Source organism: Mandrillus leucophaeus, unplaced genomic scaffold, assembly GCF_000951045.1.
Source record: "Mandrillus leucophaeus isolate KB7577 unplaced genomic scaffold, Mleu.le_1.0 Scaffold10, whole genome shotgun sequence".
NCBI lineage: Eukaryota > Metazoa > Chordata > Mammalia > Primates > Cercopithecidae > Mandrillus > Mandrillus leucophaeus.
Genome location: NW_012098098.1, coordinates 4926870 through 4944877, shown reverse-complemented (window position 1 = coordinate 4944877; position 18008 = coordinate 4926870). Strand labels below are relative to the sequence as shown.

The 18008-nt window shown below is 61.0% G+C and overlaps 2 protein-coding genes across 3 annotated transcripts in view; one reads left to right on the top strand and one right to left on the bottom strand.

The window, feature by feature from the left end:
* The first annotated feature begins 372 nt into the window (after positions 1-372).
* On the top strand, positions 373-1138 carry LOC105533818. The gene is given in 4 exon segments (XM_011972357.1): positions 373-792; positions 794-894; positions 896-954; positions 957-1138. Coding segments are annotated over 4 exon segments (762 nt in total).
* Positions 1139-4548: 3410 nt separating this feature from the next.
* The window catches only part of JPH3 (junctophilin 3), a 121020-nt gene continuing 107560 nt past the window's right edge, over positions 4549-18008 (bottom strand). Inside the window, exons 3-6 of one of the 2 annotated variants that reach the window (XR_001005101.1) lie at positions 17768-17892; positions 12039-12919; positions 5893-6110; positions 4549-4859 (exon numbers count right to left, since the gene is read on the bottom strand). Coding sequence is in view for 1 of the 2 variants with exons in the window: in XM_011971718.1 (XP_011827108.1) it covers positions 6030-6110; positions 12039-12919; positions 17768-17892 (1087 nt within the window). In the remaining variant the exon portion in view is untranslated. Of the gene's footprint in view, positions 6111-12038; positions 12920-17767; positions 17893-18008 lie in introns of both variants that reach the window. The other variant, XM_011971718.1, reaches the window with a different exon arrangement.

Here is an 18008-nt window from a genome sequence, read left to right as displayed (position 1 = left end):
TAAGTAACCCAGCTATCTTTCCAGCTTAAAAGCAAAGAAAAAAGGCTCAGGGTAACTTTTTAAACCACTTCGTCAATAAGAGAAGTTCTGTTTTTGTCACTGCACGGAGTGATTGTACACAGTGTTAGCAGACAGTTCACACGCGCCGGTCCGGCTTGGAAGGAAACGCAGGTTAACACCGTTTTCTGTCCGAGTTCACAGAGGTGTTTGCAGCAGGCTCAGTTGCTTCCGCAGCAGGCTCAGTTGCTTCCGCAGCTGGAACGAGGGGGCCTCTCTTTCCCGCGTGGCTCCCCTGAGCCGGGAGGCCCCTGAGGGTTTTATCTCCACTGGGCTCTGGGGACGGGGTTTCTGTGGAAATGGCAGATGGTGCACATGAGCAGAGTCCTGCTAGAGAGGTCAGCTCAGCGTCCAGGAGGGGCTGCCAGCGGCAGAGTGCCTGCGCCCGAGGCAGCCACGGACGTGCCTGGGAAGGTGCTGCCCGAGAAGTCTGCTCTGATGTGGCTGCACTTGGGCATGCGGGCTCCCCAGAGGCCCATGTGAGAAAGCCGGGGGTTCCCAGGCTGTGGGTGCAGGACGGGCCAGGCACCACCCTGCAGGGCCCACCCCCCTGCCCCTGCCCCCGCACCCTCACACCCATCTTCCTCTCAGCCTGACCCCAGGGCCTGGGAGTCCCGGCAGACAGGCCCTCCTTGCCCAGCAGTGGCCGCCCTTTATGGATGGGGCGCCTGGCAGAGCCGCTGTGGAGGAGGAGTTGGTTGTCATGGTCGGGGGAGGCAGCCCTTGGGCTGGGTGCTGTTGGTGGTCAAGGTTGAACCCATATCCGGTGGAATCTCCTGGTCTGTTCCACACACGATCGTGCGGGAAGCTCTGGGACCCGAAAGCTGTTATGATCTCGAGTCACAAGTTCTCACAGCAGCCTGGGGTCACCAGGGACTAGACCCAGCATTAGGCTTTTTAGGAGCTGCTTGGCTGCTGGGCTGAGCTTCATTGCAGGCCCAGGAAGATGACCAAGAAGGGCAGAGCAGAGCCCCGTCAGCCACTCCTTGGGCTGGAAGTGACTTCCTCAGTATGGATGGCAGCTGTTAACAAGCAGTGGTGGTTTGGCCGGAGGCCTCTGTGGGGCACAGACATGGCGTGAAGGATGGCAGATGGGCGTGCACGCTCGGGAGGACAGACGGGTGGCATAGGCCTGAGCAGGTGGCGTCGGCGCACGAGAAGGGTGTGTCTGAGACAGGATGTTTATCCCAAAGGCCAGGAGTGGACGAGGCGGACGAGTGGCCGTGAGGTAGGCGCGTGAGGTTGGCGCGTGAGGTTGGCTGGTCTGCTCCGCCACCCCAGAAACCCAGCGGCCTGGGCCTAGCACCCAGACACACATGGAGTGAGCTCATGCCCACGCCGTGACCTGTCCCTGTCACGGGGCCGCTTGCTTCTCCCAGGCTTGGGAACAAGCCGGCACAGAATGCTGTGGCTGCATTCACTGCTCAGGCACTTCTGCTGGGGGTTCATGAAGAAACAGACTTAGAAAGCGTTTATTTGTTCCTGACGGGTGGGCCGAAGTTTGGGAGGAGCATTCAGCTTCTTTGCAGAGCTCGGCCTCGCCTGTCCTGAGCGCCCTGCAACCCTGCTGCTAGCCTGGGGTGCTGAGGGCCTCAGCTCTGGGGGCGCTGACCGCCCCTCTGCAGCCGGCGCCAGGTGCTGGTCCCCGCCTCTTCTCATCGGGAGGCGCTGGCCTGCAGGGCCTTCGTGGTTTGCTGGAGACCCTTGTTCCGTCCCTTCCCAGCACCCACCCCCAGCCCGCTGTGCGTTCTGTAGTTCAATTTTCCAGGCAGGGGACGTGTGGTGAAAATACAGCCTGGCTTTGTTTCTTTTCAGCGATGGCAGCCGCACTTTTCCTTGCTTGTTTTGAAGGCCAAGCCGGCGGCCTCCTCGGCAGCTGGGGACAGTTGCTTCCTCAGCTTCTGTGTGCCGAGTGCCTCACCTGACACACAGCCTGGGCATGAGAGAAGCCAACCAGGTGCCTGAGCTGACTGACTCCCTCCTCCCTCCAACCTCCAGTCTCCTCTCTTCCTCCATCCTCCTCCCTCCAGTCTCCTCCATCCGCCCTCCTCCCTCTGCCTTAACTGGAATCGGGGTCCTGGTCCTGGGCTAGAGGCAGACCCTGGCCCGGGAGAGGTTCTCGAGGCACCGCGGGAGGGCAGCGTCATGATGTCCTGAAGCTTGCCGCGCCCGGTGCTGTCAGCCGGCTGAAGGGAGAAACTGTCACAGCACCCGCAGCTATGGAAGGTGACGTCCGAAAATCTGTTAGGCACCTTGATGTCAGGTTTCCAAGAACAAAGGCAAGAATAGTCGGACCAAACTTAGGAACGAGTCAGAGAAACTGAGCGTGACCTAGAAGAGGCAGATGGCCCTTTCCCTCCTCTCCTGCTGATTGTTCTGTCGCACACACGACGTGAAATCCACACTGCCCTGTGAAGACTGAGGGCAGGTCTTGGATGTGCCGCCCTCACATGGCCCAGGAGCGCCAGCAGCTTGGGGGCCACCACAGGCCCCAGGGCCTCTTTACTCTCATGGGTTCAGCGGACGATAAAACTTCCCGGGGAAGGAGTAAAGGACGATCAAAAACCTAAACTGAAAAAGTATGAAAAACATTTCATTTCCCTCGGGTTCTCCCCACTAGGTCTGCAGTGCCTTGGGGGTGACTGATGGCCCTCAGTGAGACCGGGTGGCCGTGTGGTTCTGAAAGTGAAAAGGAGCAAGTGTGGTTAGAGCCAGGGGCGTGGTTAGAGCCAGGGGCGTGGTTAGAGCCAGGGGCGTGGTTAGAGCCTGGAGTGTGGACACCCCGTGGACTGCTGGCCCATGGCCTGGCTTGGGACCTCGCAGGGGAGCGAGTTGAGTGCATGTGGGGAGGGCCTGTCATTCTACGATGTGTATCTTTCTGTTTTTTTGTTTTTGAGACGGACTTGCTGTGTCGCCCAGGTTGGCGTGCAGTGGCACGATCCTGGCTCACTGCAACCTCCGCCTCCCAGGTTCAAGCGATTCTCTTGCCTCAGCCTCCCAAGTAGCTGGGACTACAGGCACTTGCTACCACGCCTGGCAAATTTTTGTATTTGTTTTAGTAGAGATGGGGTTTCACCATGTTGATTAGGCTAGTCTCAATCTCCTGACCTTGTGATCCACCCGCCTCAGCCTCCCAAAGTGCTGGGATTACAAGCGTGAGCCACTGTGCCTGGCCCTGCCCAGCTTTTCTGCATCACCACCGTCGTGTCAGTTAGCTCGGCTCAGGCATTGCACACCTAATCTGTATCTTTGGGAATCCTGTGAGCTAATGCTTCTAGATCCAAAAGAATGGATAAAGAGAATGTTTCAAGTTCCCGAAATTATTCAGGCACATCCTGTGCGCTACTGAACTTCAGAAAGCACCAGTCCGCCCAGTGTGCAGAGTTTGGTAAACGGGCCAGTCGTGGGCACACACAGGCTCCCTATGGTAAACGGGCCAGCCATGGGCACACACAGGCTCCCCAGAGACCTCGGGGCAGAGGGTCTCTTCCAGCTCTTCCAGGACAGGGCTAATCTGTTCCTGGGCCAGGGGTGGATCTGTTTTGCAGGTTTGCAAGAGTGGGGAGACGCCAGCCTGGCCCATGGGCTGTCCATGCCCACCCCCCACAGACCATGCTGCCATCCGGAGGGGATGCCACTTTCTCCTGGCCTCTGGGATGCACAGGTAAAGCATGGAAGAAGCTGTTGGGGAGGAAAATGGCTCTCACCAGGCTGCTCTCGGGCTAATGAAAACTCATCCAATTCTCCATGCAGCAGCAGCCAGCCTGGCACACGCTGCCCTGCCCTGCCCGACTGTGGAGGTGAACGGGTCCCCCCGGGCCTGGGTGGAAGGACTGCGCGCCTGTCAGGGAAGGCCGAGGCTCTGGACAGGTGGGAAGCAGCCTTCTCCTTAATCACCCCATGTGGAAACCAATTAAAGGTTTGAGTCTCTCAAACCCGGGGCATTTTAGCCTTGGTTGAATCCTCCTGGAATTCCCAGGGAAGTGGCTTTGCCCTCTGCCCTTGCTGCTGGAAGGCAAGGGGCCGGCCCCGGCTTGGTTTTCTAGGTTGTGTTATGGCAGCAGCTGACGGCCCCTAGGCCTGGATCCACACAGCTTCGCTCAGGGACACCTGCCTCCGTGCTTGTCTCATGGTGTGAACGTGTCTCCTGCTCACAGGTACCATTCTGTGTCATGCAGTTACTGGAATGGACAAAAGCAGCTGTGATGTTTGCAAAGAGTTGCAGACAATTACAAAACCCATCTCCCGGCATGCGTGATGGTGAGAGCTGCAAAGAGCAGGAGTCTTTATTTGGTTCACTTCCGGTCTGCAGCAACCACTTGATATCAAAAAACGGAAAAGATGTACAAAAAGATGTCACATCCCTTTAGAAAGCGACATCATCAGAAACGTATGTGACCTTCAGTCCTCCCTCCCTCTCCTGTGCCCCCCCAGACCAGGCTGCGAGAAGGAACGGGGAGTGAACATATAACAACGGAAAACAAAACTGAATTTAACTGGAACATGCTCTAATCTTTAGTTTATTTCTGGTTAAAAATATAGCAATCCAGTGCAGTGTAGTAAAGAAGTCTGCTCGAAAGGTAGCAGAGAAACAGCTAAACATAAGCAAAGCAAGGCAGAGTCCATAAGACAGGCTGGCCCCAAGGCGACCGGATGGGGAATCCCTGCAGTGCCTCCCCGGGCACAGGAGTCCTGCATGTGGCCGTGCCCGGACCCCTCAGGCACGTCCATGCACACGAGGGCCAGGGGGCACTCGGACATCCTGGCAAACCTTGTTCTTTTGTTTGGGTGATGGAGTGACCCTGGTGAAGGCAGAAACATAAGGAACCTGTTTTTGTTGGACTGAAACAAGTTACATTGTACATTTTGGGGGGTTGGATATGCTACAATTTCTCAGGAAGTTTCAAGCCACTGGGTTTGAACCGCATTCCTGTCTTGGGACCAGGCCCACTCTGGTGTAGCACTGAGGCATCTGGAAGGAATATGCATATCTGTTAGGGGAAGTTGAGGCAGGCACAGTACAAAGATGTGAAAACCCGTGGAGGTCAGTAACCATGGGAGAAGGCTTCCTTTAGGGCCCTTACTCCTGGGGACACGGAAGCCCATGCGTCCACCCTGCACACCAAGTGCACACACCCAGAGCCCCGGCGCGAGGCCGAGTCCACGGCACAGCCCCTCGGCTTCCGTGCTTCGCTGAGCCCAGGCCGACTGGAGTGGGCCCCGGCTTCCCTGGGGTCTGGTGGGGGAAACGGCCGAATGGGGCCCACGGTGAGTGGGCAGCAGAAGAAAGGGCTTTGCTTTAAAACTCGGTGTGGGGAGTCGGCTTCTCACAGAAGGCCGGGGGCAGTGCCGAGAAGAGGGAAGGACCTGCATCCGTCTCACGGGGAGGAGGTGGCCGACCCCTCCCCTCCCTCAGGTGTGCAGCACAGCTCTCACACAGAAAACGGCCGGGCTACTGCCCGCTGGGGTGGGCCACCGTGCCCCACGCCTCCCGCCCATACTTGTCACCCGTCTGTTCTAGACAGAGGAAGCAGTGAATCCACTTTTCCAAGCTCATGGCGACGGGAGCCAGCCCTGCTGCTCAGGGGGTGTGGGGCTGGGGCTCTGCCCCGGGCTGCCCTCCGTCCACACCCAAGGAGGGACATGTGACCACGAGGACGACGTCCACCGTTACCACTGACGTGCCGGGATCCCTTCTGTTTCCACGTGGAGCTGGAGGGGCTGCGTGCTGGCCTCCTTCTGCCATGCCACACAGCAGAGTGTTATACAAGCAAAGAATTTTGGCTAAAATCCAAAAAACATTACCCAGAAAAAAAGGCAAACTGTGAGTGATACCGAATCACGTGGTTCTTCTGTGAGAGGACTTGGGAGCCGCTGGGCTGTCCGAGTTGCGGTCTTTCCCTTCTTGTGGTTTTGCTTTTAATGTCCCCTTTTCCTACCCTTTCTCTATTTTTGCTACCGCGACAGTCTCATCAGATGAAAAAGTTAATAAACAGAATGGCGACTCCGATGTTGAGCAGGATCACCATGGCCACCAGGATAGGAGCCGAGCCCTGGAAGAGAGCGAGGAGAAAGGTGAGTGACAGCCGCGGGGGCTCTGCCTGGGCCACCACGCCTCCCAGCCACGTCTCTTCACCAAACTGGCAGACCCTGGGGGTGGAGGTGTGCAGGAGGATGTTTGAAACGGTTGGACACCAAAGGCCCACTGGAACCTGAGCCCCTCGAAGTCCAGACTGGGGAGGAAGCCACTGGCCTGTAAGTCTGAAGTTGTTGGTCTTGGAATTCCCTTGCAACCCTGAGACCCTGAACACCAGCTCTCCCGGGGTCCCGTTGGAGAGAACCACCCCAGCCTCTCTGTAAGCAAACGTCTCAGTGCGTGCTGCGTGTGTGCCAGTCAGCAGGTTTCTCCTGCTCTGTGGAACTGGGACCTTGGAGCACTGTGATCAGAACCTCAGAAGCGCCTGCATGGCTGCCATAGCCCATGTCAGATGCAGCCCAGCAGAGAGGGCCCTGGGACTCAGCAGAGGCCTCCCAAAGTCTGTGAGCACAGTTTCCTCAACAAACTCCTCATGCCAGCTAGCTCTGGAGGGCTGTGTCCAATTGCAGGCTGCCTCGGACTCAGGTCACAGTCCTGAGTGCTGCTGCCACCACCTCCCTGAAGTGGCTCACGAGTCCTCAGCCTCTACCAGAGCCCCAAGTGTCAGGCTCCCCCTTCAGCCGCACAGCCCGGGCACTTGGACCAAGCTGCCACCTTCCCTGTGCTTGTTGGGGCCAGGCAGGACACGTCCCGCACCAGAGCCTCTTCCTGGGGCACCCTTCTGCAGTGATTCTTGCAGTCCTGCACCCCACTGTCTCAGGCTCACACCAGGCAGCGGTGAGAGGCAGTGTGGCCCCTCTGGGAAGCCCCCCGCCCCTGGGAGGGCAGGGGTGGGTGCCGCCCTGTACAGACAGTACCTGCTGCACAGGGAACGGGTGCCTCCTGGAAGATGCCCCCAGCCCAGGAATGGCAGGGGATACCCACTCCAGCCTTGCCCAGGGGCTCCTTCCAGAGGACACCTGCCCCTGACCCCCGCCCCTCCCCACACTCCACATCTCACAGCTGCCTGGAAGGAGATGCAGACCCCACTCGGGAAAGGAGCTGCATGGGGACCTGCCCGAGGCAGGAGGCTGCTCAGAGAGCCCGGTCCATGGAGCCTCCACTCAAACCCTTGCGTGCACACACACTCCCCGCAGCAGGAACCAACAGTCACGAAGTGGAAGCAAAGCCAGCTGTCTGGTGGCGGATGAACGCAGCCAGCAAAACGGGCCGTGCAACAGCAGACACCACAGGGACGGGTGCAGGAGTGAAGCCAGGCGCCAGGACCCGGCCAGAGGCAGAAAGCAGACAAGTCTGGGAGCTGGGGGAGGGGACAGCAAGTGCCTGCTTAATGGCCCTGAGGTTGAAGGTGATGGAGCTGATCTAGAGAGAACTGGATGTAATGGTTGTACAACTCAGAATACACTCAAATCCCTGACTTGTACACGGTGGCCAGGTGAAGTGAACAGTACAAGCATTCTCTCTCAGTAGAGCTAAAGCTGCACAAAGAACAGCAGAAATCCCAAATGAAGTCAGCTCTCCAGGGCCACACCGTCAGAGCAGTGCCTGACACATGGGAGCTGTGGGCAGACAGCGGCCTGCTCTGCTCTCACTGCGCAGGAGGGATGCAGACCAGGGGCCACTTCTCAGGGCCCCAGTGGGGTCACGGCCTTGCCAGGAGAATTCCCTCCGGGGACGTCAGCCTGTGGTCCCCTTGCCTAGCCTGGATGCCACATCCCGCGGGAGAGAAGCAGCCTCCTGCTGGACTGTCTAGCGGGGCCCTTTTGTCTCCCGCATCGGTTTCACCCTTTCCTAGGCTGTGCCCCCAGTGAAGCAGCATCGTAGCCAACGTTGAAGGCCCTGATCCCAGCACCTAGGCTGGTCTTCCCCGGGCACCCGCTTGAGCATGTGGCCCAAAACAGCCATTGTCTGGGGCACTCGGAACCCATCACGCCCTCGCCCCTTCCCAGCCTTCCAGCCCCGTGGCAGAGACCCTGCCTTGAGCAAGCTGCGGCCCCTCCTCCTCCTGGTCCAGTCCTGCCCACATCTGGGTGCCCACCTTCCCTCCCTGTGGTCTCCAGGAGCTGCCCCCACATGCCCTGGGCAGTACTGCTCAGCGTGGCCCCATCTGTGGCCTGGGCAGGCTCTAGCCACTCCTGCGTCAGCACGGTTTCCTCGGGAGGCCCCTGCCAACAGCCACTCGGCACGGCAGCAGCAACAGGTGGGAGTACTTGCCTCTGCCTGGCCCCAGCTGGTGGTTTTCCATTTGGATTCGGGGACAAGCAGCCAATGAGCCTATCTCATTCCCGTTAAACGTGAAAGAAACACGTCCAGATGCCATCCTCAGGTCTACTCACAGCCCCATAGGGCTCTGCACCACACCTGGCAGGGGCACCTCCTGCTGTGTCCTGGGTATCAGCTCCCAGGCCTAAGCGCCTCTCCTCACACTGGGGACTGGAGCCCTCATGCCCTGGAGACACTGGCTTGAGAAACTTTAAGATGGAATCTTTTTTTTTTGAGATGGAGTCTTGCTCTGTGCCCCAGGCTGGAGTGCAGTGGCGCTATCTCGGCTCACTGCAATCTCCGCCTCCCAGGTTCACGCTATTCTCCTGCCTCAGCCTCCTGAGTAGCTGGGACTACAGGCGCCCGCCACCACGCCCGGCTAATTTTCTTGTATTTTTAGTAAAAATGGGGTTTCACCGTGTTAGCCAGAATGGTCTCGATCTCCTGACCTCGTGATCCACCCACCTCAGCCTCCCAAAGTGCTGGGATTACAGGCTTGAGCCACTGCGCCCGGCCTAAGATGGAATCTTGCTCTCGCCCAGGCTGGAGTGCAGTGGCATGATCTCAGCTCACCACGGCCTCCACTTCCTGCCAGGTTCAGGAGATTCTTGTGCCTCAGCATCCCAAGTAGCTGGGATTACAGGTGCATGCCACCATGCCCGGCTAATTTTTGTATTTTTAAGTGGAGACGGGGTTTCACCATGTTGGCCAGGCTGGTCTCGAACTCACAACCTCAGGTGATCCATCTGCCTCGGCCTCCCACAGTGCTGGGATTATAGGTGAGCCACCCTGTCTGGCCAAGAAACTTTTTGTAAAGAAGTTTGCTCAACAGACAAGCTGAACCCCAGTCAGCAATGGGCTTTGTAAACTGTACCCCTGGGGATGCAGCTCAGAGAGGAGGGTCCTCAGAGGGTGACGTCCTGCCCAGGGAGGCACCTGCAGCCGCAGCAGCACCAAGCCAACCCCCTCCACAACCTCCCAGCCCATCAGGGACCTGAGGCACAGATGGAAGTGGAGGTGTGGACACAACGAGGGCCTCCACTCAACCAAAGAGAAAGCTGGCCCGAGCCCTCTGCACCAGGGGCAGCGGCCTGAGCCCAGCTTTACGTGGCATCCTGGCCTCGGGCAGATACACTGAGTCTTGGGCCCTGTGACAACTTGGTTGGGCCAGGCCAGCCCACAGGGGGGCAGAGAACAGCCAAGGGCCCAGCCCTGCCCACTGATGCCACCCCTTGTGCAAAGCCCCACCATCCCAGCTAGGAGGAAGGGCTAGGTGTTAGTCGGCCTGTAGTGGGGGAGCAGGATGGAGTGGGGTGGTCAGCGGCACCTCTTCTGCCACTGTCCTGTCCATGCTCTGGGCCGGGAAGCAGATATGCACGCTGTGGGCGAGGACATGGCTGCCTGCAGGAGGGAGGCTCCTGTCTACCCAGCCATCCCCCTACCTTGGACCTCCACCATCAGGTCATATCTGTCATTTCACCAAGAGGGAAACTCAGCCAGGACTACAGAGTTCAGTCACCGGCAAGGCTGTAGGGAGAACCTGTGCTTCTGTCCCACGGGACTTTGCCCTGGATTGCCAGGGCCCCATGCAGGCCAGAATCCCAGGCCCATCTGTAGCCAGTGGTACGCAGGACCTCTGGCCTGTGAGCTCTGCAGCACGTAGCTGTTGGGGGGCTGGGAATGGAGGGGGATGGCCAGAAGACAGCCCCCCAGACCCTGCTGGTGGCCCAGGGAGACACTGCCAAGAGCTGCACCCCCGTGAGGGGTGACACTGAAGGCACCCAGCCCAGCCTGGCACCCAACTGCCCTGACACCTGTCCCGACATGGATGCCGGCTGGCACAGGCCTCTCCTGCTTCCCACGGATGGGGCGTGGAACAGTGCTTAGGAGTGACCACGCCTCTCCACCCCATCTCCCCTCACAGACCCGGCAGGAAACACAGCTCCGAAGGTGTGGGGAGGGAGATGGGAGGGAGATGGGAGGGAAACCTTGTTTGCACCAGCACCAGGTACCGCAGGGCAGCCGCCTCCAAGGAGCTCGGCTGGCTTCCTCCAGGGTGGATGGGATGCGATGCTGCGGCTGACGGGACCTCCCAGACCAGCCCCAGCTGGAGACCAGGCAGGACCAGGGCAGCATGTAGCACCCTGGGTGTCCCACAGCGAACCCACCCCCAACGCCAACTTGGCACCTGTCCCCAGCTTGTGCATTGACCCCAGGGAGGTTCATTTAAAAGCACCCAAAAGTGCCAGTGTATTAAGCAGGCTAAAAAGAGAACCCGTCCCTACACCTCCCACCCTGCCCACTACTTGGCTGTTACTAAAATAACCGCGCGCGCACAGCCACGCACACGTCTCCGGCTGCGATGGGGAAAATCAGGTTGTAAGTGTGAGCTGGTATTTTGGTCCCAGCAGGAGCACAGGGGCTGTTCTCTGTGGACATTTGGGGAAGGGGGAGGCCTTTTAGGAACCCGCCAACAGGACAGACGACTGCAGTGGTGCCAAGGAGAGGCAGAAACGGGCACTGCCACCCGGCAGGACGTGCCCCTTCAAAGGGGTGTCACGCTTTGACTCCTCTGGGGGTGGGGCTGGCAGAAGAAGAAAACCACAGCTCCCCTAGGTCACAGACAGGGACAGACACCGACGCCTGCTGCAGCATCAACAATAAACCTACCGATGGCCCCCCTGCCCGCCCCACGTGCCCTGAGCACCCCACGCAGACAACCCCCTGCGTCCTCACACCCAAGGGGCAGATGGGCTTGCGGCACTTCTTTTCAGCACCAAGCACTGCCTGGGCGGCCATGGGCGAGCAGAGCCCTGCTGGGGTGAGGGCCTGGCCGTGCACAGATCCCACACATAGCCACCATCCCACAGCCCTTCATTCCCTATGGGAGCAGGGTGGGATTCGCACGGTGAGGGTCCCTTCAAGGGGGGGCCAGCCCTGTGTGAGGCACCAGGACCCCCAGCCTCACACTGAGCCTAGCCCAGGACGCCCAGCCTTGCACCGAGCCTAGCCCAGGGGACACTGTTCTTCCCTCCAAGTCACTTGCCCTAGAGGAACGAATCTGGGGCTGGGGACAAGGGGTGCTGGGTGAGGCTCAGGGGGGCCTCATGGGAGCTGGCCCCAACCTCAACACCCCCATGGGCGAGAGAAACCTGGACTGGCAGACCCCCACCCCGGGGTGTCTGACCTGACTCCCAGCCCCAGGCCAGCCCGGCCCCCAGCTATTTCTAGGTCTCTGGGTTCCTGTCCAGGACACAGGACACTCAAGTGGTCATCTCACGGTTCAAGGCCCAAGGCCACTGACCAGGGCACAGACTGCTGAGCAGCTGGGGTTGAGCAAGTTGCGGGAGTGCAGGCTCCCATGCTGCCTAGGTCAGGAGGTTCCTGTGCTTTCTGGACAGCCTGGGGGCAGCCCTCTCACGGAGAAAGGTGTGATACCTGCCCCCACCTGGCTTCCCACGGGATGGTCCCAGCTTCCCAGATAAACTCCCAGTGACCTGAGGGCTGCCGCTCCCAGCTGTACCCCAGCCCCGCTCCACCCCTGGAGAGGAACAGGGGAGCAGCGACCGAGCTGCAAACTCAGGAAACCCCAGGTCAGCGGAGACGGTGGCCGCCCACTCACCGTAGTGGACTTGAGCTCATCCCCATTCTCTTCGTCGGACTCTAGAGCGACAGGCAAGGACTTCTGGGGCGGGGAGAAGGTCAAGTCCCAGCGCAGCAGCCGGGGCTCGGCCCCGCCCAGCCGCAGGCTCGCCAGTTTCTGCACCGCGGGCTCCGCGGAGGAGGCCGGCCTGAAGTTCTCCTTGTTCTGGGCCTTGGACCGCAGTCTCTGCACCGCGAAGCCCCGGTCCTCGGGGCGGTGGTCGTCCCCCGAGCCCCGGCAGGCGCCGCCCTTGCCGTAGCGTCTTTTCTGGGGGTGCGTCTCCATCCTCAGCAGGGGCTTCATCTCCATCCGGTAGTTGCTCAGCTTCTCCTCCTGCAGCTCCAGCAGCCTGACGCCCGCGGGGCTGTGGTTGCTGACCCGGTGGTGGGAAGTCCACGTGAACACCGGGGGCGACTCCGTCCGCCGCTCCCGCGGCTTGGGGTTCCCGGGCTGCTTGCGGCCCGAACCTCGGGTGCGGAGGTCGTCCACGGGCAGGCCGCCGCGCAGGGCACCGGTGCGGACGCCCCTGGAGCCCCCCGCCTGCTCCTCGCCCCAGCTGCTGCGGCCGCAGTCCCCGGCCCGGCCCTCCAGGAGCATCTGGATGTCCCCACCCCGCTCCTCGTCCACCGACACCTGCCGCGAGAAGTGCGCGACCTTGTTCCTGGCGGCGGGCGCAGGCGGCGGGGTGGCCGCGGGGCTGGCGGGGAAGCTCTGCAGGGGGCTGTCGTCGGGGGTCAGGTCGGAGGGGGTGGTGCCCTTGCGGTACAGCTCGGGGCTCTCCTGCTGCAGGGGTGTCCCGGTGGACAGCACCTCGATGTCATCACAGGAGGTCTGACGCTTGGGCCTCTGGTACTCCAGCCCTGTGTGGGGAAACAAGACGACACCGGGGGTGTTACCCAGCAGGCTCTGCAGCAAGGCCGCGGGTCCTGGGGCCAGGGCGCCAGGCGGACACTGGGCAGCAGAGGTGCTTCCCACTCACCGAAAGGCTGCAGGCAGGGGAAGGGAACTGGGGACCGTGGCTCCCAAAGCCCTCTGGGGGACCCCCGTGGTCCCCACCCCACAGACACTTGGAGGGAGGCTGGCTGGGCTCAGGCACGACTGGAGGGGAGGACAGCAGCTCCCAGGCCACCAGGCAGACCCAAGGCTCGGAAAGCGTGTGAGGACGCTGGGGTGTGGACTCAGGTCCCACCGACCCTGACTCGCCTGTCCTGAGGGTGAGAGGAAGCCCCTCACCCTGGCTGACCACCTGCCTGGGGAGGCCGAGCTGTCACAGCAAGGCTGCTGACACCCACACCGCCTGGGGCTGTGTCTCGTGGTGCTGGGACAGTCTTGCTGAGAAACAGCCAATGCCGGGGCCAGCGTGACAGCCCAGGAGCCGGCTTCCCTCCCCACCTTTAGAGGCTGATGGGGCTTCGAGTCCTAGCGCGAGGCTCCTCTTCCCCTGCAGGGAGTCAAGAAGCCCCTGGTCTCCAAAGAGCTGCAGAGGCAGGGGGCTCCTGGGAAGGGGAGGTCCCAGCAGGACCCAGGGGCCAACTCTGCAGCCGGCAGTGCCCCCGTCGTCTGCCGGTGGCAGCGCCAATCCCAAGGCCTGGATAGGGAGGGGCAGCATCGTACGACTAGCCCCAAGACTTCTCCGGAGCTCCCAGCAGGAGCCGAGAACCAAGAACATGACTGGGATCTCATTTCCTGCCAACGCAGGGACACGGGAGCCGTGCCCCACTGTATTCCATTAGGAGAAACCCAAGAATGCGGCGCTTCCTACCCTCCAGGGAACACAGTCACATGTTCATCTCAAGTAGGGTCCTAGGCTCAGCGCAGAACCGTGGGACCCCCGACATCCCTATCCTGCCGGAGCCGAAATGGCGCAGAGCCTCATGGGAGTTTGGGGTACCTTCCCTCTGGGGACGGAGGCCTCAGGGCTCCGCCTGGGGCTGCCACCTCATGAGACCAGCTGAGACACCAAGAGCCACTCCCCACCTTAGAGTCTCCGATGCTCAGATATCCTCCTGGCCCGTACCCCGAGTCTGACCCTTGGGCAGGAGGTCTGGGAGACACAGCCACCCTCAGCGTGGCCGGAAACGCTCGGTATGGCACCGGATAGGCCCTCCATTTGAAAAGAGACATTAGCAAGCAGATTCGGGGCATGCTGTGTCAACACGAGGCTGGGCTGCGGCGTCCTCCTCCTTGGTGGTCTAAGATGCAAGGCTGAGCAGAGCGAGACTATGGCCCTGGCATGGGGCTTGGGGCGCAGCTGTGTGGCTCTGGGTGGGTGGCCAGCCCTCTCAAATCTGAGTCCGCGTCACACGGGGGTGGAGGCAGGCCATTCTAAGGTCTCACTCAATGACTGTTGCTCTGTGGTCACTCCCTAGAAGCAGGGCTGGCCTGGTTGGGTGTCCTGCCAACAGAGCAGGAAATGGGCCAGAGAGGGTCCGTGTAGAACTGCACTGACATCTATGTACCCACCCGACACCCAGCCCCAGGCCCTCCCACCACCTCTGTCTCCCTGTGAGGGTCCCATGTGGAGGGCAGCCCTGGCCCCGTCAGAGGCCCCCGATCATGCCCACGGATCACCCACATTGCACCTCCTCCTTGGCTGGGATAGGGCTTCCGAGGGGCCCGCATTCCTGTGCCTTAGACACTATGGACCTAGCAGGCTGGGATCAAGACCCCCCCGCGTGGCATCCCGGTCTTTCACATGAGGCTGTCCACCCACTGCAGCCGAGATCAGGCCTGGCTGGCCCAGCAGACCCCACCCTAGAGGGGGCCTCGACTCCCAGCAGGAGGGCACCCTCAGCTAAAATGAGCTCCTGAGCAGGTAACGTTCCTAGAAGCATCGTGGTGAAGACGCAGGGTGGGTCCTCGTGAAGCCCCTGCAGCTCCGTTCCTGTGCCTTCGAGCCGCCTAAGTCCTGCAGCCTCCGACGCTCAGTCCTCCTGCCTCTGGGGCAGGGGCGGGTGTCACCAGGAGTGGCCTGAGCACTGGATACCAGTGGCCAGGCTCCTTTGTGGTCCTGCCTTCACGTGGCCTCGGGCAGAACCCTGACCATCAGAGCTCTCAGGCTGGGAGGCTGCGAGGGTCCTCCCAGGCAGGGAGCAAGAGGCTGGAGCCAGCCGCTCTCTGCAGCTGAAATTCTTGTTTTAAATCTCGATTCCACCACCAGCGCTCTGGCAAGACTGTTCCCCTCTTGGAGGCTCCGTTCTGTCTTCTGTTGTTGGTGACCTCAGCTCCTGGCTGTGAGGACGACTGAGGAAGGACCTGGACAGCTTCCCCTGGCCCCACCGCTCCCCAGCAGCCAAGAAGGCTCCAGGGTGCCTGGTCTGGGAACGCTGATCCTGAACGCATCCGAGGTGGAAACAGGAAACGCTTGGATCACATCTCACACCAGTCCCAGCACTTGTAAAAACACACACGGTCCAAACGCTCCCTCCAGGGAAGATGCTGCTCAGAGAAGGCCCCGGGGGCGTCACCCAAGGAAGCAGCAAATCAGACCAGGGTGCGGCGGCTGGAGGTGAGGCCAACTCAGCCAGACCCTCGAGGACTGGACTCCCGCCAGTGCGGCGGCAGCAGCGGCCCCGCAGGGGCCCACGCCTGTATCATGAGGACAAGAACTGTCTGAGGAGGCAGCTTCAGGATTTAAAAGGTCAGCCCAAGGCCCCTCCCACAGGGACCTGAGCCCTCCAGGAAGCCTCTCTGACTAGAAAGTCTTAACTGGAATTCTCAGGGCGGGGGAGCTGCACCCGTTTCTTGGGACTGGAGCGGTAAAGTGCCACTTGGGGTTGGGGGTGGAAACACCCGAAAGGCATCCTCGCGCTTCTGGAGGCCGGAAGCCGTGACCCAGGTGTCGGGAGTGCTGCTTCCTTCCAGGGTCTCCGATGAAGAGTCTGCTCCAGCCGCCCTCCAGCTGCGGAGGCTCCGGTGATCTCTGACCTCACTCCATCCACCCGTCTCCTCCTCTTCTGTCTCTTCTAAGGACACTGCCGTGGATCTAGGGCTCACCCCAATCCAGGCTGATCTTGTTTCAAAGTCTGTTCCATAATGACACCTGCACAGACCCTCTTCCCAAGTAAGTCACGTTGGGAGCATCCGGTGGACGCGTCTCTGGGGGATTTGGCACAGGATGGAGGCTTCAGCATTCCCTGTCCGGTCCCCTTTTCACACACAGAACTGAGGCTCTGAGAGGAAACGGAACAGACTACAGGCAGTGGAATGTGAGCTGCAGGCCAGGCTGGAGCCGGGGCGACCACGGGCCAGGGTTGGTACGAGGAATCCCATCCTGTCCTACGTGCATTCTTCGGGGAGTGGCCCAGTCAGGGTTCCAGCAGGTGCCCCCGACGGCACTGGCTTCCTCTCCGGCATCCCTGTTCCATTCATCCATCCCACGGCACCGCGCCCACTCCCACATGCATATGCACGCTAAACGTGTGCCCCCAAGTGTGTGCCCCACCACCTCCCAGCCCAGGCAGCTGGTCATGGGCGAGGCAAGTAGGGGCACCAGGGAGAAGGAAAGTCAGGGCCTGATAGCAAGACCATGGAGGATGCCACTGACCACAGGGCACTTGACCTGCGGCCCTCCCACTTGGACACTTTGGGGTCCGCGTGTCTGGAGGGGCAAGAAGAGTGGAGGGGATGCACTGGAACAGAAGCTGCCTGAGGCAGTGGGGGTGCAGGGGCTCATCCTCCTGACATCCAGGCTGCAGCCGCAGGCTCTGCAGAGCCCAGCCCAGCCCTTGCCCGGTGAAGGAAAGGCCTTGGAGTGGCGGCGGACGGCCACCTCTAGAGATGACCGGGGTTCGCGTTCCAGTCAGGTGAGCACCCAGCCCAGCAGCCCCCAGGCTGGGCTCCTCATCCTGTCCTGGAGGCCAGAGTAGCAGGCGCTGCAAGCAGATGCAAGGCTGTGGTGTCAGGGTGCGGACCTCCAGCGTGCAGAGCCTAATCCGAATGCCTCTCACCAGTCAGAGCTCAGGTTGAGGGGACATGATCCTAACCCCATTCTCTGGGGCCTCCTGGTGCAGAGGAAGCTTCCAGGTGAGGTAGGCGATGGGAGGCAGCTGGCCACGGCCTCTTCGTCACCCACCCCACGCCCTCCGCGCCCCCACCATTGTCATTGGGCCGTATCACCCATGATCCCCCCTTGAAGGGAGGGCGAGGTTTCTAAATCAAGCAGCAGCTTCCAGCTCTTTCCGAGGGGCACAGCGGGAGCTGCCATTTGTGACACTGTCCAACCCAGCAGCCACCGGGTGTGTTTAATCATAGGTCAGTTCACATCAAAGGCAGGTCAAGAGCCAGTACCCCAGACACACCCAGCTAGTGGCTGCCACACTGGACCCAGCAGACAGGATAGTTCCATCGTGATGAAGAAGGTTCCAGAACAACACTGGGGGAGGGCGGGCAGGCAGACAGTATAGGCTGGGCAGGTGGGCATTCACCGTCAGGGACAGCCGGCAAGCGACACGTGGTGCCACAAGGACGCAGCTGTGGGGACGGGAGAGACCTGCCGAGACACACGACCTGCGTCCAGGGGAGCCGGACCAGCCCTCGGCACAAACAGGCACCTTCCGGGGGGAGAGGCAGACACCGGGCAGGGAAGCAGCTGGGGCCGAGCCCACCTGAGCCTGCCAGCCCTGGAGGACGCATCTGCTGCCAGGACTGCCCAGCCATCCACGCACCCCCCTCCCCATGATGCCAGTGTCAGGCCAGGCAAGACTCACCGTTTTCCCGGTGCTGGAAGGAAGGGGAGAACTCTTTGGCAGTGATCCTGGCGATCCGCGCCTCCTCCTGGGCTTTCTGAGCCGCTGTGAGGGCTGCCTCGGCCTTTGCCCGAGAGTGGGAGGTCCTGAGGGAGACAGGGAGGAGAGTGAGGGGGGCAGGAGGCACAGCTGACAGGGGTCTGGGTCGAGGTCCTGCGCCAACCCCCCAACAACGGGCTGGGCTAAGACAAGATGCCAGCAC